At 36.0% G+C, this 24,815-nt stretch overlaps 1 protein-coding gene across 1 annotated transcript; it reads right to left on the bottom strand.

Moving 5' to 3' along the window:
* Nucleotides 1-546: 546 nt before the first annotated feature.
* LOC116305606 (polycystin family receptor for egg jelly) lies at nucleotides 547-24,330 on the bottom strand. The gene is made up of 17 exons (XM_031715552.2): nucleotides 23,966-24,330; nucleotides 18,750-19,078; nucleotides 17,953-18,094; nucleotides 17,622-17,731; nucleotides 17,475-17,533; nucleotides 17,222-17,379; nucleotides 15,535-16,294; nucleotides 14,680-15,298; nucleotides 14,031-14,201; nucleotides 11,045-11,170; nucleotides 9,096-9,254; nucleotides 8,217-8,462; nucleotides 6,994-7,764; nucleotides 6,103-6,339; nucleotides 4,424-5,704; nucleotides 3,647-3,818; nucleotides 547-3,411 (listed from the first exon to the last, which is right to left on the bottom strand). Exons 1-17 carry the CDS (start codon nucleotides 24,045-24,047, stop codon nucleotides 1,502-1,504), a joined length of 7,332 nt encoding a protein of 2,443 aa, XP_031571412.2. The 5' UTR covers nucleotides 24,048-24,330; the 3' UTR covers nucleotides 547-1,501.
* Between the last annotated feature and the right edge of the window lie 485 nt (nucleotides 24,331-24,815).

Here is a 24,815-nt window from a genome sequence, read left to right as displayed (position 1 = left end):
ATCCACCTGTATCCCAAAATGCATTGCGAGTGAGATACAACGTTTTTTTCATTAAAACAGCTAAAATAAATATTTTGGAAATTGAAAAATCAATTTTACTTAATGTTCGTAGGCAAATTAAGTTATGAAGTTGCTATCAGGCTTTTAAAACTAGGCATAAACATAAATAACATAAATTTGGGGTCAAACATTCTCTTGCAATCAGAATTGTTTAGATTTACATATTTTGTAGATTTTGGTAGTATCTTGATTTTAAGACAAAGAAAAAAAAAGTTGTTAGTAATGATATCTTGCTCATCAAAACATTCGATTGACGTCATCACGACGAGCGCACGCGCACTAATTAAACTCGTCATGGGTAAAAAGCTGAGCGCGAGAAATGCCCTCGAATGTTCTTAAGGATGGTGGGTACAGTTGTCAGCGCGCACTTTTACTGCGCACATTACGCAATCCACAGGAACTCCAATGTTTTCAAAAATATAAACAGCACTAACTCGAAATCTTTTTTTTGTTGTTGTTGTTTTAATAGCAATTTTTTCATGGGTGTCTATATGGGATAGTTTAATAGTACTGTAAAAATAAAAGTCAAAGTTGCGAAAAGGAGAAAACGACGACTAGATGGTAGATTTGTCAGAAATAGAGTACCGGTGAAGCGACAAACACTAGATGAAAAAGATCAAGCGAGAAAAACTTGAAAACAAACACCAAATATTATTGAAGGAAAGCGAATTATTGAGTTAGATTACCTGATGGAGCAGTTAAAAAGCGGGTGTAGTAAATGTAAAGAGGCACTTAAACTTCATGAATTGATCGACGAAAAAAAGTTTGGACTCTTGGTAGTTTGTTTTACATTCAATGCGAATGCGGAGTTTTCTGAAATTTCACCTACTATAAACCACTTAGTTTCTTCTATGACAATCTTGAGGCTTTATTCAATTCTGAGTTATCCCTACAAGGTTTTCTTATTGCATTCTCTAGAACAATTTAGTGACCGTATTCCTCCAGGAGTTTTTTATACTTTATAAATTACCGCAGTCTTATATATTAGATCCTTTTCAGTTTTGGGACGTGAGAAGAGCTCGTTGTTTGTACTATTGTGTGTATTTAATACATATTATTCCAAACTAGTCTTTCTACATGGCAAAGTTAACGACTCTTAAACTCCAGAATATGAGTTCGGTAAACAAAAGCAGAAATTGATTAGAATAACAAAATAAGGAAGTTTTGGATTTGTCCAATGTATGTGGCTAAGACCACATACACTGGAGTTTAAGAATCCTCAGTTTTTGGGATATTTGCTTCTAATTTTGGAAACTCTTTCCCAACTTAACTTTTCTTAACTTAAAGACGCATCACTCAAATCAAGAGCTATTTTAACATCCAACTATTTACTTCATGTATAATCAGTACTCAAAGTATTGTTAAAGGGCTCGTGTACACGTGGTGCACCAAAAGCGCTACATGGCTATTAATTTTTTTAAATCGATATATGGCGTGCAATCTAATGCTTTGATAATGTTCCATGCGGTGAGATAACCGCCTCAAAATAATCGAAATAGACATCATCTTCACTACCACTAAACGGCTCCCAAAGCAACCCTGAACTGTTCTCATAAGCACTGTCATTTGCTGACGACGAAACTGAAGGCAAGGACATCAAACAATTTTTGATGTCTAACAAGCTGCCTTTAATGTCCTCAAGCTGCGCATTCTCGTCTTCGTAGTCACTTTCGCTTGTATTAGGATATTCTTTTTGGGCAATTGGTATGGGATGATCATCCTTGTGTGCATTACTTAAACTCCAGTCAGAATCAAAGGATGTCAGACTTGGAGTTGGGGATAATGATGTTATCGTGCATTCTTTTCTCGCTTCCTGAATATCATAAGGGCTCAGAGGTTTATAAGAAATACCTAGAATATCAGAATAATCACAATGTAGGACGACCTCAGTCGGAATAACGTGAAAGCAATATCCATTGCTATCTTCAATGACTTTAAAGTTGTAATTTCCTTGGCGTCCTCTTAGATTTTTGTCGTGAAGTGCTTTTTTGAATTTCATATATTTTGACCTTAAAGTGGCAGTTGACAAAGAGTGACAGCGATACTTTTCCTCTGAAACGTCGTAAGCGCCTCTTTTTCTACGGATAATCTTCTTGACCGTCATCTTTGCTTTCATTATCGTTTGGTCTGCAAGGTTTTTGAGAGACGCAATCAGTAAATCTCCAAGTTCAGCATCCGAAAAAGTTTCAAAGGAGCCCCGAACGGATGAATAGCATTCATTTAATATAGAAATGAACATGTTCAAAAGGAATACATTAGCCACAAAGATATAAGAAAATGTGTATATTGGTCCAAGTACTGGATCAATAGAACGAATTGCAGTAAAGTAAAGTCGGCCCCCGATGAGTTGCTGAAGCAACGTTCCAATTGTTCGTACGAAGGTGGAATACGTAAGGAATACAGATCCAAAACATGTACTGGCTATCTCGGTAAATGCAAGGATAATGACCACGAACGATACCATATAAGAAGACAGGAACTTTCCAGATATCTTTAAAGTAGACGTCATCTGGCAAACATGGCTATTGAAACGAATAAGCCGTAAGCATTTTAGAGTCGTAACGAAGATAACAAATGATAATACGTAAGCCTCGACATCTGACCATAAAATTAGAATGTCAGAGCTTGTTGTTTCGTAGGGATTGTGTTGAATTCTTTGAACAAAAGCTGTGGTGTACTTTTGCTTGAAGAAGAAGATGACCACTGTTGCCATTGAACCAAAACACTGGGATAAACTAAACCAATTCCACACTTCTAGAAAGTAGTCCAAGCGACCTTTAAAGATTCGAACGAGTTCAACGACAAACAGTAGAATTACTACAATCATAAACAGAGGCAAGAATGCCTGGCTCACATTAGATGATCCTGCTTTACGAAAATAGACGGGAATGGTATGGAATTTGGATACTAAATTCAATCCTCCAGTAGGAAGTCTTTCACACAAAAGTCTTACACTTGAGAACAAATGGCTACTTGGTTCAAATATGGTAAATTCTACCAAAACAGCAACAGTTAAGTTGTCTAGCCACCTATTTTGATGTAAATTTGTTAAAACGTTCTGGGCAGTTTTGAGATCGTAACCAAGATCGGCAACAAAGCCGCCTCCATAATAAACGGACGCTCCTCCTCCTATGGGAAGCACCGACAGTTCTCTTGCTGTGTGGTAACGCCAAGGTTTTGGACACACTTTTTCCAATTTGAAGAGGGAATGGTAAATTGATGTATTTCGAATAGGTGTCCACCCAATCAAATTGTACCTTGATGTTTCTTCTTTTTTGGCTGAATAGGAAGATATGCACCTCTTGAAGTGTAGTATTTCTATCGAAGTCGTACCATCGAGACAAAGTGGATCTAGGGTGCAAAAATTAAGTTAAAAATGTTAATCCATTATTTGACAGACGTTTTAAACGGAAAACTACTAACTAAGCAACCTACCCATAAACGAATGACTGTACGAACAAACGAACAAAAGAACGAGAGAAAATGCATTAAAATTAAGAAAAGCCTAGAATGATGCTAGGACGTGATTTATGCATAACATTGATCAACATGTTTGTCCACTTTTCCCCCCTCAAAGTGTCGTTACCTGGTTTTATTCTAATTTGTCTCAGTCGAGGCATGCCAACTAAAAACATGTCTCTGTTGCCGATAAAGCCTTCGGGTCCATTAAAAGCTTGATTGTTGTACCACGTGATGTTGTACACCTCTTGAAGAAATTGATTTCTTGTCCAAGCCCAGAACATTTTCAGATTAGTGATCTGTTGATAAAGAAATAAAATTATTCTAACCACACGATGATATAGAGGTAGCTGCGAGGATTTTGCGCGCCTAATCAGTTCACCTGATACATATATGTTATTTACCGTTCTATAATCGGTCCGGATAGGGAAAAACTGTGCCCGAGGTCTTGAATATACGTTTGCAAGACCGAGAGCACAGTTTTTCCCTATCCCGACCGATTATAGGACGGGAAATAACTTATTTATTTTTTCCCGTATGTTTTTTACTTGTTTTTGTAATCCTTTTGTGTTGTCGTTTAGCGGCAAAGGATACCGGACCGCGCGCGCGGGCAGATACTGACATACCGCCCGCTCAAACAGCCAATTAGAACGAACGATTTTTTAGGATACCGGACCGGAAAAAAATAATGTTTGTTATTTAATTTATTAACTGGATAAATTTTAACCGTTAGACAGCACTAACCCCTCCCTCCCTCCTTCGTACAACTGGGCCCTGGTAATAGTTCTGTGTGATAAATCCTTTTGTTAAAGTACCACAGCATTAATTGAGATGGTAAGTTTAAAAATGTTAGTCATTTGCCGAATTATTTATTTTTACAGGGAAAAGATCCTTTAATACAAACCTTTTCAAAATTTTTAAAAGTGTTCTTCAGGCAATCAGTTATATTGAATCTTGAGTTTCCTCGATTTCCATAGACAACGATTATAAGCAGTATAATAAAGAAGACGAAAAGAGCAATCTCAATAAGTGCCAGTGTGAGCTTTAATTTTTGGGATTTGAAGCGACGGCTGTTTTCTAGCTCCTCTGAAGAAGGATGTGAAGCAGTCCCCTTAACCGAAATCCTCTTTGCTTTTATTGGTAGAATATTCACAGTGTCGTGGTCTTCGGGACGCCTCAAAATGAGAGATAGCAAGAAAGCTACAAAAACGATTTTGACTGGCTGAATTACACACGAATCTTCTACCAGTGATACCATTATGGACTTTAGCCATTGATTGGAAGTACTGGTACCCCATTGAAGACTGTAAAACACAATAAATGCAGAAGATACAGCGGCCAGTGACAAACAAAGTACCCATGCTATGTAAAGAAAGAACCCTGGTAAAACTCCACTAGATGTTTTTTCTAGCTCTACATCGTTATCTGTAGTTGTATGGTCCAGATGCTTTATATTTTTGAAGATAAGCACCAATAGAATGTTCACTGGGACGGCAATGAAAGCACTTTGCATTCCTATTTTTATTTCAGTCCAACTTATCTTGAAACTACCAATGCGTATTGTATCTTTAGGCTCTATCCCGAATCTATAGAACATTGCGTTGGTTACCATAGCAGCAAATATGATTGACAAACAACAGGATAGTCTTTGACATCGCGTGAAGGGATTTTGTGGTGGTCGACTGAATAATGATATCCACAAGTGTGATTCTCCCAGTTTCTTACTAACTCTGGAATGAAAAGCGCTCATAAAACCTATACTGCCGTCAGATTTGGTATCTTTAAGTGTGCATTCCAATTTTCCGTCGTGTTTGTGGACAGCAATCCAACGATTAGCTAAAAAGAACCATTTCTCATCTGAACTCATATCAAATATCAAAATGTCCTTCAGAAACCATGACGGATCCGAACCTCCATTGTTGTGCTGAACTTTAACTTGGTAAATGTTTCCTAGTGAATATGGCAAAGAAATGATGAACGTATTTACGCTGCTTCTAGAAAAAAAGTATTTATCAGTTTCTGAATTTGTAAGCTGAATCATGCCAGAAGTGTTCGTTGATCCGTAGATAGCAATGCTGACGTCAGCGGTAGTACCATTACCAAACCACATGCCAGTTTCTATGGATATCTTATATTGATAAGTAATCGAGCAATCACCCTCGCATGGAATCACTTCCACAACAACCTGAAATATTGGAATAAGAAAATCATATTTACTAAATTTATGGTTGATAAAACGAAACTATTATGAATTTGACAACAACCTACAAGGAACTATTTGAATTAAGAAGGCGTAGCGATTATGGGGGTGGAGAAGTACCATTTTCCCACCAAATCCACAGGAAACCCGCACGACGAATGAACAACATTTTGTTGCCAAAAGCAAACTTTTTTGGTGGAAAGGGGGGAAGGGGAATGATGGGGGAGAGGGGAGGGGGGGGGGGTGGTGTGGTCACGTGCCCCTCAAGTTATAAAAATCAAATATCAAATCAATCAGATCCCACCATCATCTCAATAATCGCTGAACAATGCTTTTCCTAACCAGTTGCAATGAAAACACATAGTAAATATGCTGCAAATGACCTTTTTCTTGTCCAAGATATCAGCTCTTCTGACAACCAGTAGCCCTAAAACGTACAAAGCCCACAACACACAGACAGTTGACAGAACTACATAATTTCCGGTTTCACCAAGCCGACCAAATTCCAAGAAAACTTTATCAAAGTCGATGGGATTAGGAGCTACGAAGAAATCGCCTCCAAAAGCAGACAAATGATTACACAGACAGTTGATCTTGCCATTGCCTGACATTTTTCCAACCTGTTAACATTAAAAAGCAATAACAACTTTGATAAAAATGATGATGATAATGATAATAATAATAATAATAATAATAATAATAATAATAATAATAATAATAATAATAATAACAACAACAACAGGAACATTAAGAACTTAAACAAATGAACAGAAAAAAAAGTAGCGCAATTAGGTAAGATTAGATTATTGTATGGCAATTAATATGTCAGTATGAAGTCTTACTAGTCCGACTAGTACTTTTACCAGGAAAAAACTTGTATTATATCTAATTATCTCGAGGTTGGAATAAAATAATAAAGGGTTCTCTTTAATAAGTAAAAATACTGATCAAACTCTATCGTCGCGTGTTTTATCAACAGAATACTTTTCTACTTCCTTTGCCATATTGAATAGATATAAAAAATGAACGAGACGGACGGTGAGTTGTTTATTTTTCTATTGACAATAAGACATCGCAGTGTCTTTCATCGTTCTGGAGGATGCTACAAAGTGCTTTCCGTTTTCCTTTTCAACTTTTCTGTTCAGTTGAGTTTAGTTTGTAAATATGTCGTTCACCGTTCATCTCTTTTTGATGTTCGTTAATGAATATAAAATATTCAATATGATACAGAGGAACCGTGAAAGAGACTACTATGTAGATCTTATAGTACTTACTTTGCATCCGTCAGTTGTCCATTTTTCCTTTTCCTCAGACCAGTATCCGCAAAAAGACACCGTTGATGTTAGTGTGTAATTCACATCGGTGTTCACATCATAAACAGGAATAATTGTGAGTGGCGTAGGAGCCGGAGTTGTCGGTGGATCCTTTACACCAACACATGATCTCTTTTTTCTTCTTCTGCTGTCTTCACAGTCTCTTCTTTCACGCAATGAGCGTACTTCTTGACTCCGACTTTTGTTAACGTCAATTGAGTTAGAATCTTCCATAAGATATTGAATACCAAGGTAATGGATCCCTAATTTCCCGGTCATTTTGCTTGTGATCCTGATAACAAAAGGGTCAGTGCTGCATTCTATCAAGGTGTGGTTCCGTGGAGGATTACATGGTGTAAAGTCCGGTATCCTTCTTGTAAGATTAAAATGTTGGGTGGTAGGTCTTTGGCCAGAGCGTACGTACACGTTCAGTGAAACACCAAGATCGGGAACAATTTTAAACTCTACGGTATGTAATTTAGAGTTCAAGTTGAAAGAATGATATCTTAAGTTGTTAGACCCATTTGATGGCTTGGCGAAGTATTTTGTTTCGGGTCCAGAGGTCGGAGTGGCCTCCAACTTCTTTGTTGCAACTGTGATGCCTATGGGCTTTTCCAAGTTTGATACAGACATTTTCCCCGAACTTAACTTTAAATTTATATCTAAAACACTTGATGTAACAAGGTTGGAAGCAGAATCCCAAGCATATGGGTTTTTGGAATGCATAATCATCTACAAGAAGAAAACAAAGATTTCAAATGAACATGAGTCTACTTAAAAATACAAGTTTCCACGGCAAACATTAATTTCAAGGCAGTTTTTCTAGTAGCCTGCGTCACATCCGGAAACTTCGGAAAATTCCGGATGTGACGCAGGCTATGTTTCTAGTCCTTATGAATACAGCACACTAGACCACTGGAATCTGGATAAAAGGGTGGTGATGGACAATTAAAGCTCCTCAAAGTAGTGAGATAATAAACGTTATATACCAATAAGCTCTTGCTTTTGAACAATTGCTTTTGAGCTTTTGACACCAGCACTAAGCCGATATGTTCTGTTGGTGTATTTCCGAGTTCGGTTTGTGAAATTCGACGAGAATCCCTTGATAAACTTTTTGCACATTAAGTGTGCGCTGACCATGATTAGTGGCCACCGTTTCGACTAACTCATCCAAGGGAGATTACCTGAAAATCAACGTACGGGGCACTGCCATTCTTCCCAAACAAAACGTCCATGGAAGGAAGTTGGACTCCACTGTTTCCTTCGGAAATTGCTTTGCCGCTAATATCAGATGGCTCTGCTCGATACACTAAGATATCGATGCTTTTTGATCTAACTACCGTAGGGGAATCCCCCACTTCCTTCATCGATACAAGAGCGTCTGCAATTGCGTTTGTTATCTCAACAGCTTGCTTTGTATCATTTCTAGACTGAAAAGGGAAAATAATTAGTTACTTATGCTGGTATAACGTCTGCTAAAATGTTTATTCCTGACAACAACAACAACAACAACAACAACAACAACAACAACAGCAACAACAACAAAAAATCACTTGCAAACAGTTTAATGCAGGTTATTCAGAGTTTCCTCTAACTGTAAAAAATATTTCATAAGAAAAATTACTGCTATACATTACTGTATAAGTAATAGTACACTCAACAAAATTACTCGACTCTGATTATTTTCTATCATTTTATACTTAAAAAAAAATACATGAAATTTTAAAGCCGTAAGAATTAATCTTTTTTGTGCATTTCAGTTGCGCGATGGACTGAAAATCGGCCGCCAAATAGACAAAGATGAACGGCATCGCTTCGCAATTTTTACTAGAATTTTGTTGAGTGAACTATAAACAAAAAATCGCACGATCTTCTCGTACAATTTGGAATTAATAGACACTCGTAATGTTTTAAAAGTTCTTTAATTGCACTTGCCTAAAGGCTCGTGCAATTACAAGAACTTTCAAAACATTACTCGTGTCTATTAATTTCCAAATTGTACTCGAGATCGTGCGATTTCCTAGTTAAGAAACTACTGGTCCAAGATATTATGTGCTTAATACCTGAATATCATTTTCTGCATTTGATGACGATATGATCTTTCCAATCCCTAGCAACGCTGTTGAGCTGATAGTAGATAAGATTTTCAAGTTACCAACTATCGCATTTGACTTTCTTGCCATAGCACTTGTAGATCGTTGTAGCAGTTTTATAGCCTTTTCCTGCAAGAGGGTGATTATAGAATGGTTAGATTTTCATCTTACACGATACGTGTTGTATTGTTACTTTCATAGCATGTGTCGAACATTTGTGATAAACAATGAAGTCGTCACCTGAGAATGTCATTCAGTGACGGTAGCGCATTATTACCTTATGCATCGGAAAGGTCGGACAACATTTCAACTCAACAAATGTTCACATTTTAAGATGGTTATATCAGTATACTGTCTAAAAATTAACATTACTTTAAATTAATCAATATGGAAACGTCTTGCCTTACGAAGCAATTAACTTAATTTCGAAAATTGTGCATAAATTGAAATATTTAAATGATGATTATAGCAATATAATAATCATTTCTATCACAATATAGTTAACATTATGTAGTGTTTAATAAACGAGTAGGAGTGTTTTATCAGGTATAAGAGCACGAGGCGTAGCCGAGTGCTTTTATACCTGATAAAACACGATCTACGAGTTTTTTGAACTGCTTAAAACACTCATGAACAATTTATAAGATTTTGGTTCAACTGGAGCCACCATACACGTCACGAACATGGATTTTTATACTTTGATAGAGATTTGACGACACGGGCATGCGCAACCAGATTCAATAGAAGCTCCCACACGTTGGATATTGCGTGCCAAGGCAAAGTCTGGCACGTTAGTCAAAGATCATTAGGGTTGACTATGACCTTGATGAAGCTCTAAGTCTTCATCTAAACTTGGATGTATGCATGCTTCATCCCTGATGAAGTCATCCTCATAGTATTCGAGTGGTCTTTATATAAAGATCACATGTGTCTTTATATAAGGATCACATGTGTCTTTATATAAAATCACTTGAATACTAATGAAGAGGACTTTATCGGTTATAAAGGTTCATGCACGTGACGTGTATGGTGGCTCCAATTGGACCATAAGCTTATGAATTATTAATGAGTGTTTTAAGTAATATATACAGTATGAGTGGCCGTGTTGTATCAGATATATTATACACGAATACTGTATATTACTTATCAAACGTCTTGGTTAGTTCCTTTGTGTTTCACTAAAATCTTCAAAATTAAAATGAATCTGGCCAAGAAAATCCAACTTAAAGTTTATGTAAATGAACACAATTTTGTATCAGATTTATAACACTCTTCACGGTCGTGATTTCTGTTGTGTTTTATCTCAGGAATTATTAATGAGTTTGACAATAATTTTTGAACTTTTGGATATTAGTAGTTTGTTAGCTTTCTTTCTTTCTTTGTTATAATGGAAGATATTAGATTGCAATCGTATTTAATCATTCTAGGTTTGACGTGTTTATTCTCGCCCTTAACCTTTGCCGAAGACAACGCTTCTTTGGGTTTTGGTATTTTGTACGATTATGTATGTTTATTGATTATTAAACTTGCCACTAGCGTGGCCAAAATTAGTCCAAAACCAATGTCCCCTGTCTTCTCTTTCGCAAACTAGTACGTCGCGACGTAAGGCCTCAACGTTAGTTAAACTTTGGTCTAAATAAGTTTACAGAATGTTTGGACATAAATAAAGTTTATGTAAGGTATAATATTAATCAAAAAAGTCTGATCTTAAACAGAGAAGAAAGAGAGATTGAACAAACCCATATCGTGCTGCCCTAACAAGTAGATTTTTGTGTTTGTTGAGCAGGCCATGTAATCCTTCTGTACTTAATGCGGAACGTTTGAAGGGGATAAAGATCCTGTGGTAAAGTGTTATAACCTTCTCCGATTATAACAGTTTACGTAGGAAAATTGATATAGCTTGATATAGAATTACTTACTATAGATCGTTTGTTTAAAGGTCCCTTCTGGTTAGTTGCAAAGGCGACAACAGCAACGACTTGTGTTATTTCAGGAAGATTTTTCATCTTAATATGCTCAATGCTGATGAGTATATCCTCTTTTATCTGTAAATACAAATATAAATAGCATTATTATAGTAACAAAAAAATTGCAACTAAAAGATAAAGCTGAGGAAATCAAGGAAAACTAAGATAACTACAGAAGCTACTGCTACTGCTACTGCTACTGCTACTGCTACTGCTACTGCTACTGCTACTGCTACTGCTGCTGCTACTGCTGCTGCTACTGCTGCTGCTACTGCTGCTGCTACTGCTGCTGCTGCTGCTACTGCTACTGCTACTGCTACTGCTACTGCTACTGCTACTGCTACTGCTACTGCTACTGCTACTGCTACTGCTACTGCTGCTGCTACTGCTACTGCTGCTACTGCTACTGCTACTGCTGCTGCTACTGCTGCTGCTACTGCTGCTGCTGCTGCTGCTGCTGCTGCTGCTGCTACTACTACTAATAATAAGTATAATAAGTATAGGTGTATATACAACACGGTTTCGAGTTCAATTTACTTGGGATTAAATTGCACGAGTGTGTACTTCAGAGAATTCGGAAATTGCAAATTATTCGAAATCGTGTTATTACTTATTATTAACATACATGAAAAAATTACAATTTAAAGACTGAGACGAAATTTTTTGAAATATTCAACGCATAAGCTTAACATTTTATAATATTCGTTCGTTCACGACCAACTATATTCAAAGCGATTTTGTTTTCAGATACATGTAATTCAAAGATTTTATTACTTATTCTAAAGAAAAAATTGGCTATGTGTTTATTTTAAAAAGTTTTTTTTACTGTTCAGTAAATCTGAATCACTACGAATGAAGACATTTGGATTGGCTGATTTTGCAGCTAAACCTCTAGTAGGAAGTTGGAGAACTTGTTCTAAGTTATAGCAAGATAATAAATCAGACATATTAAATTGATTAGCATAATCACTATGGTTCAAAGCCACATAGGCCGAACGTTAATCCAGTGCACTTTTTACTCGGTCTTCCGCAGGAACCCTATAGCTATAGGGTTTAGCTATATTCGAGCACAAACCTCGAAAAGACTGCCAAAACTATGACTAGTGACTCAACAGAAAACTATGACACTGAAATGGATGTTGAAATAACAGAAAATCTCCTTGAGCAGAATCTCGAAGGTGAAGCAAAAAACAACAAGCAAATCGCAATATTGGATAAAGAATATAGTAAGCGAAGCAACTTGAAAAGTAAATATCTAAGTTTAACTTTCTTATTAAATATCCTGATTCATTTGTGTTTTTTTTTTTTTTTGCTGTATTCAATAGTCGTAAAATACGATTTGATTTTGCACAAATAACCATTTGTGACATTTGTGTTTATATCGTACAAGCGATTGTGAACATTGGTTTGTATTACGTATGGAGTCGCACGTGCTTAGTAGAAGACGTGGTAAATACTCTTGGTGTCTGTAACATAAATGATGTTTTAGTGTCAATAAAGGTACAAGAATTCAGATCTCTTTATGCAAAGTATGTATTTCATAATTGTCATGTTGAATGTGATAGTCATGGATCTAGACTCGATCATGAACCAATCAGGGTACCAGTGAACAGATTAAAACGTGGTTTTCCAGAAAAACAGAAAACTAAGGAGTTATGTATGCAGAAATTTAAGTAAAAACACGCCTAAGTTATCGAAAGTTCTTTGTCTTGTTAAAAAAAAATTGCAACGAAAAAGAGAAGTGTACAGTACAAACCAGGTATCAGATTTGTACAAAAAATGAGAAGGAAACCAATATTTAGAACAGGAAAACATAACTCTTCAATGAGATATGTTTACAATTCCAGTACAGATAAATATAGGGATAAGTATATCAAATACATAAGGTGGTTTTCGTGTAATTTCCCAAATAGTGAGTATAAGAGTTTAGATCATAAAAGCAACTGTGCAAATTACAAGCTTTTTAATGATATAGAGAAAAAACCAGGTCCTGTCACCCACCATATTATGTTAACTGCTAATAAAACAGTAAATGCAGCATATAGTCAAGGGGATGTAGTTATATTTGGAGAAAATGCCAGGCAACAATGTGTTGCAATGAGTTTATGTGCTTTAATTTATCACCAAATAAAAGGGATAACCAACTCTGATGACTTAAAACAAATCATGCATATTGGGGATCAATTGTATAGCAGTTTGTCACAACTTGCACAACAATCGTTTTTACTGCTAACAGAATTACCAGCAATGCTTACAGTATTAGAGGGAAATTACCAGCTAGAATACAGCGAAAGTTACACTGGTGATGTTCATGGTGAGTCTACCATTGAAGGATATCAATATTGCAGGGCAAAATGCTGCAATTTTCGTAATAGAAGAAGAAGCCCGAGTACACGATCATGGATCGTCTAGTTCGTATTTTAGTACTGTTTTGCAGTAATCCCTTCCCCGACGTGATGTGGTTGCTTTCTTTGGTGTTATTCCCACCCTTGCTCCCTCGCTCCCTTGATCTGTTTTGGTATGTCACGGGTAAACTATACGGACAAATTTGCATATGGTTACATATTCATGACGCGGAAAGTGAAACAATGGCTATAAATGACAATAATTATTCTTCAGTAAATCACTAAATAGCTTCATGACATGGTACTTTGTAGAGCTTCCCAGGTTTACTTATATGTTTCTCAAGCAGGGCCCTGTTGTACGAAGCCTAGATAGCGATATTCGGCGGATAAATCTTATCCAGTGGATAAATTGATTGGAAAACAGCATCAACTTATCCACTGGATAAGGATTTATCCCCCGGATAGCGCTATCCAGGCTTCGTACAACTTGGCCCAGGAGTCAGTGGAACCGCCGTGAATAGAATACAATTTGATCGCAAAACGTATTATAAACTATTACTGTATAAAATTAACAGACCAACAATCGTTCTTGCCTTGTTTTGGACGCTTGATTCATTTTCAAAAATCCTTTCAACCGTCTGTATTAGGGCCAAAGCATTTTCTGCAGTCGTGTCTGTTTTGCCGTTATTAACAAGTGATCCAGCGGTTTCCTTAAAATTCTGAAACAATTTTTGGAAATCTTCCACATTGTTAGATGGCTCCACCTGTGGCAATAAAATATAAGAAATATTAACAAACAAAAAAAAAAAAAAAAAAAAAAAAAAAAAAATCAAAAAAAAACCCTTCGATTGCAAGCTTGTATATTCATAATCTTTTTGGGACTGATTCGCATCAACTTTGTCCCTTTAATTTCAAACGAAAGTGAAGGGAAAAAAGGAAGAAGCAAAGAGACCACAAAGTGGAGGGAGACATTAGAAGCGCACACCACCTGTCATTCACAAGAAATGCAGATAATAAATAACCGCTAAAAAGGTAGCGCTTTTGAACATTGTTTTTTCCTTTAATCATCCCAAGTTGTTAGAATGCTTATTAATTTTTAATTCTCATTTACTCAATAGCTTGCATTGATATGACTTACAAAATAAAAGTACTCAGTACAGTAACATCTTTGCATTCCTGAATAGGATCTAAAATACGATCACAGCGTTTTGAACGCATTTTCATGATATCGATTGGAAATACCTTTACAATTAAATCTGCTTTACTTTCACTTCCTCTTGCATCTGTTATAACAACTTCTAATTTCAAGTTGTAGTCATAAGTTACTTGTCCAGGTGGTAAAGTTGTGCTTACATTTGGCTCTGGTCCAGAGTGAAATATAACGGTCGAAAACTGTCCATGGTAAGAGAATCGATAACTAAGTGGCAAATGCTCGTCGTACCATCCACGGCAACGCAGAACAAAAATGGTTGATATTCCTATTCCTCGAGAGGGAGACACAAAGCATCCCCCTGTTTCGCTGTTCATCAGACGGGGACCTCTATTTACTTTGAACAAAGTCGCATCTTTCGCGATTAACGAGTTCGAGTTTTCCATAAGCAATACTTCAACTTTGAAGGTTACAGTTCCCCCTTGCGATGTTCGTAATTGGGTCTTTAAACTTTCTATTGTAAATCGAGTTCCACCTTTGGCTTTTGCAGAAGAAACATTCTCCAGCTTCATCCACTTGTTTGACAGTGTATATTTCCTTTGATAGACGCGCCATTGATAACTCGAGTTTCCTTTGCAGTCGTAGCCAAAGCATTTAGCATTAAAAGTAATTCTTTCGTTTGAGGTGATCTCTTTATTACATTTAACACAGCTGTGGATGTATGAAGAAAACAGACCTATTTATAAATATTTTCCCTGAATTTTTACCTCAAATTTGATTCCATTGCTAGGTTTTTGAACAAAGCACTCATGATTTGTAATAAGAATTAGTTAATCGGTGTAAAATCTAGGCGTAAGGATATTTCATAGACCAGAATGAAAGTTTAATTACCATACCTTACCATTTTCAAAAAATATATGAGAGCTAAAGTAAAACAAAGCACCTACCTTATATTAACTGATGTTGGAGATAATAATGTCACTTTGTAGGTTGTACTTGACATACGACTCCTCTTAGAAACCGTCAATTTGAAAACATATTCACCAGCATCCATACGTTTTGTGTCTAATCGTAAGATTCTGTTTGTATTGCTTAATTTTCCAGGCCCAAAGCCGAAGCACCCACCACTTGATGATAGAGTCGAATTTGTTTTAGTTATATCCACATATGAAGTGCCTCTCTTTGGATACTGCTCGCCATTCTTCTTGCAGTACCAAGTAAATTTTAGATATTTATATCTTAAGCGTCGGACAAGCGGATCTATAGATCGAGACCCGTCAAGAACGATATCCTCGTTATTTTTTACAAAGAATCTTTTACCCGTGATATTTACCGCAATAGGTGGAGTCACGATACTAAAAAATCCATAATCATAACTCAGGGCTCCTGGCACAGCGAGCATTTGTACTTTGCATCGTACATACACTACCGTGAATCGTCTAAATAGTGCTGTATTCAGGTTCTCTTTCTGTTTTGATTCTGAAGATATTTTCTGGGAATTAGATATTATGGGAGAAAATTGTCTAATCCCTTTACTGATTGCTGTACTTTCCCAAGTTGTAAAGAACTTTTTCTGTTGGCTGCAGTTAAACGTGACAGTACTTTCCAGCTTGAAAATTCTTACTGATTTATAAACCACAGTGGGAGATGAGGCCGATTTGCTGAGTCCTTTGATTGTTACTATTGGTGGAGGACAGTTACAGTCATCTGTACATAATAACAAGAAATTTTTTCAGTTAAAAAAATTATATTTATTTAAAGCCTTTATCTAAATTTTCTTTAGAATTATTTGTAAAGATCAACTACATAAAGCCTTCCAAATTTAAAGACTGAATCTTAATAATAGTTTTTTTCATAAAATAAAATAATAAATCAATATCGCTTTCTGAGAAAGCTAAAGGTGATTGAATCACAACGTGTCATTCAATATAATACATACAATAGCATATGTGCTCATGCACGCAAATCTCAAATCAAACCCCTTCAAAAACAGGTGAACATACAAGTTGTATTATTATATATAATAGGAAAGATAAAATATATATCTAAATATGCAAATGCATTTTAAAGACCTCAACTATAAGAATCATTTAAAAAATTATAATTATTGTAATCATTAGTAAGAATTTAATTATTAAGAAATTCCTTTAAAAGCTTTTTTCGCAGTGCATGCCTTAAAGACTGCACATTTTTACAAAGTTTAAGGCTATCGCTTAAATCGTTCCAAGGCTTAACTCCTTGATAATAAAAGGAACGTTTACCTGTGGTTGTCTTAAGGAGCAGAATATTTAATATCTGAGAATTCCTAGTTTGACGGCTAGAGATGCTAGATCATTTGACAAACTTGTCCGCAAAGTACTGTAACCTACTACTTTGACAATGTGATGACGAAATTTGTCGTCTACAAGAGGACAGACACATAAAAAATTGATGTCTATTTGTTCCTTACATTAACAAAAACGATAAAAACTTCTCATTTTAGTGATTAAAACAACCAACGGAAAGAGCGCTCGCCCGTTGACGTCAGCTTTATCTGTCTGTCCTCTTATTGACGATAGAAAATAACCAATCAGAAATTTGTAAGTTTTTGTAAAAAGTGGGATTTTACTCTGGCAAAGCAATACCAAAACTTACGCGTGTACTGAAATTGAAAGAAGGATGGGGAAAAAAGATCTGGACTGTTTTTTTGAAGAGCCTTTAGCTTCCCAACCAAATACTGTTCCTTCTTGGGTAAACAATTAATTTTGATCTCGGCTGCAGCGTAGGTCAATAAATTGCCGGATGTTTGAGGACTGCAAATAAAGAACAACAAGAAGAATTTAGTATAGCTTGTGATTCATACCGTATGAAAGTAAAATAGTATTCTTTATTCAAATAATGCTCTTACCTGAACCGAATTAATTCTGCGGACAAAAATCCGTATGTCGCATGTAGATTTGCAGTTACCTATATATGATAAAAATAAACATTTAGTGCGAGTTTTGATGACGTTCTACACATCAAACGTTTCATCAGTACTACATGCGTATGTTACCTCAGACATCATTTGGTCGGCTTTCTTTATGTAGGTTTCACTAGAAGAATTTAAGAATTCCACTGTAAATGGAGTACTCGGGCTCATCATCCAAGCATTGAAAGCATAACCTAAAAATATAAAAGAAAATAAACAACGACTGGATGCGGAGAAATAATCGCCTACTGGCTCGCAGCAATTCTGCGCTTGAAAAAAGGCTTTCGAAGTCTTCAGCGTTTATTCGAGACTTTTGTGCGGACACTTGTATGTTACTTCCATATTAATATTTCTTCAAATTTAAAAACCCTCTGCAGTCACTCTCATCTATGCATTTAATTAATTGAGGCTTTACCTGCATTGCAACCATAGAGTTCCATACGAAGTCCCACATTGTTATGCCAAGAAACAGGGAATAACATAATGCGCCAGGCTACAACGGGAAGTGGAATTTTGTTGTTACGGATGGTGCTTCGGTCCTTGTTGCCTTGAAAGATCTAATGAAACATGGTAAATCATATTGTAGATATGTTGTCTTGAAGAAATAGAAAGCGCGCGCGAGTGCTGTGTGCTGTCATCAAGCACGCGGGGATTGGCATAACACGAGAGAAGTGTTAGGAGAAGCACGACGCGTAGCGGAGTTCTTCTCAACACTTCTCGAGTGTCCTGCCAATCCCCAAGTGCTTTATGACTGCACACAGCACAGCAAGCAAGTTTTTTATTTCTTTTATAAAACATACATTACAATAATAGATAGGATATGGCGCAACGGAAAGTGCGGGCGCGTGCAAGCGCGTCAACTTATCATAAGAAAAGAAGCCAGCAGCCAAACAAAATCAATAGCAGTAAACCATTAAAGCGACTACAAATAGGATGAGAGAAAAAAGCAAATAAATAATTTATTAGTGTCATTTTCACAGAGTAGCTCTTCATCCACTAAATTGCAGCTGGCCACAGCATAAGAAATATTAAAGAAAAGCCTCTGCTGTGACGCGAGACGTGTCCACAACTAGAAATGGGATATGTAATTTATGCTACCTCCAGAACCATTAAAAAAAGCACATGTAAGTTGCAGTTTATCAAGTCAAGTGCACCTGCATTATAAGTGATGCTTTTGCGCACGAAAAACAAGACAGAGTCAGCTTTACTTACCATCTGTGCTCCGTTGTTGTCCTTGAAATATTGGTAGTCTTCCATACTGTTTGCAGCGTAAAATAACTGAAACGTCTTCACCCACTCTGATACACTTTCACCTCCATATCCTTGCGTACTAATTCCAGTTATGACCAAAGGCTTCCCAAGGTTAATTGTTATCCATGCACTTTCGGCCTCGCCCTGTTTTCCACGATAACCTTTCTTGCCATTCAGTCTTGCAAACTTGGCACCGTACTTAAGGGGATCGTCATTATAAGTATTTAAGCCTAATATTTGGGAGTCTGCGATCAAACCATTCTCAAATCCTAGCGGGTCATTGCATGACACTTAAAAGAAAAAAAAGGTACTGTATTTATTGTAGTCAATATGTTTATCTCAATATGTTTTTGCAACCCTCCCCCCCCCCCCTTCGCCCATGAATCCATGAATCTATGCATCCATCTATCGTGATGCATTCTTCCAATATTGTAATATCGTCATTTGAATACACCTGTTCCACAAGTTCAGTGTGCTTTTATGTTTAGTCATATAAATAAATATTTGAAATATATATCTAAACGCTTTCGTACCATACTATTTGAAAGAAAGAAAGGCGAATTTTGATTGAAGATTGTCTTTGAGGAAGTCTTTCCATCAATTTGTCAAACGACATTCACATAGATATATATTACATTATGTTTTAACAGTATGCCGTTAAAAGATACCTTAAAGTGCTACTATGACAAAAATCGCTCAAACTTGGATTCAGCTGAAACTTCCTAAGAATACTCTCTAAAGGTCCAATAATCACTGTATGAAGTGTTTTCTCGATATTCAGGACGAAAGTATGATATTTTTACGATTATTATTTTTGGAGTCTGTGACGTCATACACTCAACATCAAACATTGCTACATATATTTCTTTGTATATAATTCCTTAATTTATTTTATTCCTATGAAGCTCAAAGGGTGGCTAATGTGCTTATTTCACATTACTTGTGACTATAATTTATATTTTGGGGTGTTTGGGTATTTCTTTCTCCCTTTACTACTGATATTTTGATCATAAACTACAAAGAAATGTATGGAGCGATGTTCGAAGTTGAGTGTATGACGTCACAGACTCCAAAAAATAATCGTAAAAATATCATACTTTCGTCCTGAATATCGAGAAAACACTTCATACAGTGATTATTGGACCTTTAAAGAGTATTCTTAGGAAGTTTCAGCTGAATCCAAGTTTGAGCGATTTTCGTCATAGTAGCACTTTAATAATGTCCATTTATACAGTCAATGTTTCAAGTACAATCAATGTTTCAAAACAAATAGAAAGTAGCAGAACTTCAACAATTAGTATTGCTGCATTCGTAACTGCAAGTGCTTCTAAAAGCGTTTTTGGCCAAGGATTTATTCAATCAAATCGTTATCACCGAGATCTTTCAATCATTGTTTCTATTAAAATCTTCTTTAAAAATAGACCACTTGGCTTGGGCGTAGTGTTTTCCCATTTCAGATCACGTGTCATTCTCTTGAAAATGCCTTAGTTGCTTAAGCTGCGTCCATACTTAAGTGTGCTCTCATGAACAAACAAATAAACTGTTCTTTAGGGCCGGAATGACAACATTGTCTGTAATAGGAAAACATTGTACTCATTGTAATAGCATAGTTTAGTCCTAAGTTAGGCTGCTGCGAATGTAAATAACTAATCCTTACGATTCGTGGATCTAATGCGATCAATCAATTGAAAGTCATATAGTATGTTACATCTTAGGTAACATCATTCAGCACTTATTCGCCGGGGGGGGGGGGGGGGGGGCGATTTTGCGGTTTTACATTAAGTGTCAAATCGCGTGCGAACCCCTTTCATTGCTAAATCGAAGGGCCAAAAATTAACAGTGGACAAGATTGTGATAAGTGGTACATAAAATGACCAGACGTGTATATGATAAGGTTTATAAACGAAAGACAAACAAAAACAACTCTCTGAAATTGTTTTAGCCGAGACTTCAAAAGATTTCGTAATCATAGTAAGTCGTTTTTGTTAGGTATAAATCCCTAACTAGTAATCTTTTATACGTACGCCAAAACGACAAATAAATATTCAGGTGAAACTAGTTTCATTTAATTCAACCTCTTTAGTCCACTGTATTATAATCCGTTAGGAAAATTACAATCACGCGAACAAACACTAAGGGCCGCGCGCTCTAATCAAATTAATTGATTGTTGCGCGCGGAATGTTGTTCCATTCGTTTTTAGTGTTTATTTTAGGTCTTTCTCAGTTAATCTTCACCTCTTCGCTTACTTTTCTGAGTAGTGCATCTCTCTGAAATAATTCTGTTACATTGCACGTGTAGTTTGGTATAGTTCCCTGATGTTTCTCTTTAGCATGCTTCCACAATACTGATCCTTCATTTTAGGAGTCCATCTCCCGCAAATGTTCTTTTCCTCTTATATATGTGTTGCGGGCTGTCTCTCCTATGTACGTCTGGTTACACTCAGTGCATTTAATCTTGTATGTGGCATTAGCAGCTTTACAGGGACCTTTCCCTCCCGTTTGGCATACGATACAATCTTATCTCCTACACTTCTTCTCCTTGAAAGGATCTGATCATTGCAATATTCTCTTCATACTTGTACCAGCTTTCTCGATGATCTTTTATGCTTGAATCTTTTACATCCTTTTCTAATCTCTTCTTCGACTCAGAGTTAGGGAGAGCAGGTACAAATATAATACTACTGTATCCACCTTTCTTGAACCAGGTTTTCTTTTTAAGTTCTTTCTCAGGCTCTTGTTCTCTCTCTTTCCTCCTCCATTCTTTCGGTCTGTAAATCGGTTCTTCTCCATATTGATCATCTTTCATTACCATATCCTTGTAAGCCTTCATTGCTGACGGAGTTGACAACCTTATGCCTGAACTTCTTGTTGTAACCAGGATACTATATTCTCATGTTCATTGCATTCACGTGCTTGCTCCCATGGTAATTCCAGGCTGAATTAAACGAAACTAGTTTCCACTGAATATTTATTTGTCGTTTTGGCGTACGTAGAAAAGATTACTAATTAGGGATTTACACCTAACGAAAACAACTTACTATGAACAAATACAACAACAACGACAACAACAAACAACAACAACAACAAATTAGCAAAAACAAAAAAACGAAAGAACAACAACAAAAAAACTAAAACAAAACAAAAACAAACAAACAAACAAAAACAACAAAACAACAACAACAACAACGAAAACAAAACAAAAGCAAAACAAAACAAAACAAATCAAAACAAATCGAAACAACAACAACAACATCAACAATAAAAAATGATAAATTTCACATTTTAGAAAAGGATATTTGATACTGTTTGTTAAGATCAGAACAACGTCTTCAAAAGACTGAGATTAAGATGCTGTCGATTTTTATTCATTATTGCTCGTAACTGAAAAATGTTCAAACTAGTACTGCATTAGCTATTTAGATAAATAACCGTCCTTCTAGTAAAAATGACCTGAGTAACATATTTTCCATATCTTCACTAGTGAGGATATCAATGACGTCACTTGCGATGTTTTCCCGCTCACTTGAGGCGCGTTGTAATAGTTCTTTGTGAATTTGCTATATAATAAAAAGAAAATTACACGTTGGCTTGAAGGTATGGAATTTATCTTCTCGTGTTCAAAATTATCTCACTCGTTCGCTGCGCTCACACGTGAAATATTTTTCATCACCAGTCGAAGATAAATTTCATATCTTCGCACTACCGTGTAATATCCTCTATATATCTTTGCATTTTAAACTATTATCCGTTAAAACGATAAGCAGCAGCACTTATTGGAAGGCCGCGATTTGGAACCTAATGAAAGGGATTAGTACGCCGTATACTACCCTGTGAATCACACCTTTTAAAAGATCTAGAAGATTAAGATTAGTATTCTTTATTGACATTTGATATCTCATCAAATTAAAGCAAAATTATATATTTGCATTTTAAACTAATACCTGTTAAAAACATTATTATTAGCAATACATCAGCAGTTACAGGATAAGCAAATGCATTTTCATCTAGTAGTCACAGTAAAAGCATTAATATCAACTGTTGACTCAAAATTATTAGCACTGAAAAGAGGATTGTATGAGGCCCAACAGATCGGCATCAGCATCAGCAATTTCAATTGCATCGGAATGATAAACAGTACAAGTAAATTAATGCGCACAAGCATTTGCCAAAATAACAGCACCATAATCAGTAATATATATATATCACCTCAGGATAAAAGTTTTGAACAGTTATGGTACGTGAGAACTACATTATTTTCGAATAACGGCCAGCAGGCAAGATAGAACCATTGTATTGTATTTGTTCCTCTTTTTCATTTAATTTACCCCTTGTTTTACAACGGAATGATACTCGCGGTATATTTTTAAAAAAGTGACTGATAATTCTGGAGTCAGATAGACGGAAAATAAAGAATAAAAATGCGCGAAGCTATTTTAGGGTTCGAACACTACAAAAAAAAAAAAAAAAAAAAAAAAAAAAAAAAAATCCGAAACCACGAGCACCACACATATTTCTAAGGTTCTTAGTAATTATTTCATCATAGGTCGTTTACTGATGTCGTCTCAATTACTAGATTGACTTTGATATAAAAAATATCGGCATTAAAAATGACTGCAGCTTTAATTGGTTTCAAGCAAGGGTTTGAATAGCTGCGCGTGTTCTTAAACTGTGGCACTAACATGCATGTTCTAAGTAACAAATTACATGTGTGGCACAGAGTTCAGGACGGATCTCAATAATAGCAGCTTGCATAGCCGCTGCTGATATATCACTTGAACTAAGCGCTGCGTTATCGATATTGAGAGTTATCTTTTTATCGATGATTTTACTTTTGCAATTGTTCTTAATATTGGTTAAAGGAGCAAAGTAAAATGGTGAGGTGGAAACTCGTTGCCAAACACTTATTCAGTGCACTCAGTACACGGTTTTGAATATGGGTTTTCGAGGCAAGAAAGCAAGAATAATAAAAAAACCCTGTGTTCTCTCACAGACCGCAAATATCTATACACGTGAATTATTTTTTGAACAACTAAAATGACCCAAGCTCTTAAGCAAATGGTCGTAAATGTTTTAAAAGTTACGCATCGCATATAGAGAAGGGTTTTAGCCCTTTTTATCCAACAGTGCTAGTAAACATAAAAATTAATCATTCAACGTTAAACTTTGTAGAAACTCACCTTGACATGCTTCTGCTATAGAGAGAAATGCTCCAATTACACAGTATAGAAGAATAGGATATTGGTCTTGAAATGCAACCATGCTATGTTTACTAGATGTGAAAATCGTTAAGGAATCTAGCCAGTATGGCAATATCCACTGAGATCTTCTGAAGATGCCGGTTTATATAATAGCAATGTATTGTCTATTACCAAGAAAATTCAGACGATGTTATTTTGGAGAAAAGGATAGACAAGCTGTTGGACACTCAGAATTCTTCTAAACCTAAAATGAATGGCGTTGAATGGCACAGATTCTCATTCTCAATACTGAAGCAAACAACTGCTTGAATGTTAATAGTCACTTTGGTGTTTTACCGCTAATATTTACATGCCATCATATGACAAATGAATCATTAATGCCTTCCGTCAAATAACCCACTGGTCAACTGTAAGAAAAAACCAATAACTTACGAATAAATTTTGACAAATGGAGATTCACAGTTGGAGAATTTTGTCAGTTCTTCAGCGGACATTCTACAATAACTCTGTTCTCTACTTATGAAAATAGCTTGCAAGGGTCTTCGTTATTTTATCTGCTTCAGCAAACTCATGCTTCATTTTGTCAAAACAAGTCATTAAATTTATAATTCGTCATAATCATGCAAGAGGTTTAGGAAGGACGAGGGTAGTCATGGAATCTTTGAGATGGGAAACTGGCTTTAAGCTATCCATGCTTTTGAATTGAATTTTAGTCTGCAATTGAAAATCTATAAACGTTGTTAGATTTTCATCCTTTACAAATGAAATATAAAACATTAAAATATATCTTAAAAGCTCGCTTTGGCAGATATTTTCCTTGCATAACATT

The sequence above is a fragment of the Actinia tenebrosa genome, unplaced genomic scaffold, assembly GCF_029948245.1.
Source record: "Actinia tenebrosa isolate PJP-AT-01 unplaced genomic scaffold, QUT_ActTen_1.0 PGA_scaffold8__29_contigs__length_14323225, whole genome shotgun sequence".
NCBI classification, from domain to species: Eukaryota; Metazoa; Cnidaria; class Anthozoa; order Actiniaria; family Actiniidae; genus Actinia; species Actinia tenebrosa.
The sequence above is the reverse complement of the archived record's forward strand: the minus strand, read 5'-3'. Positions and strand labels throughout refer to the sequence as shown.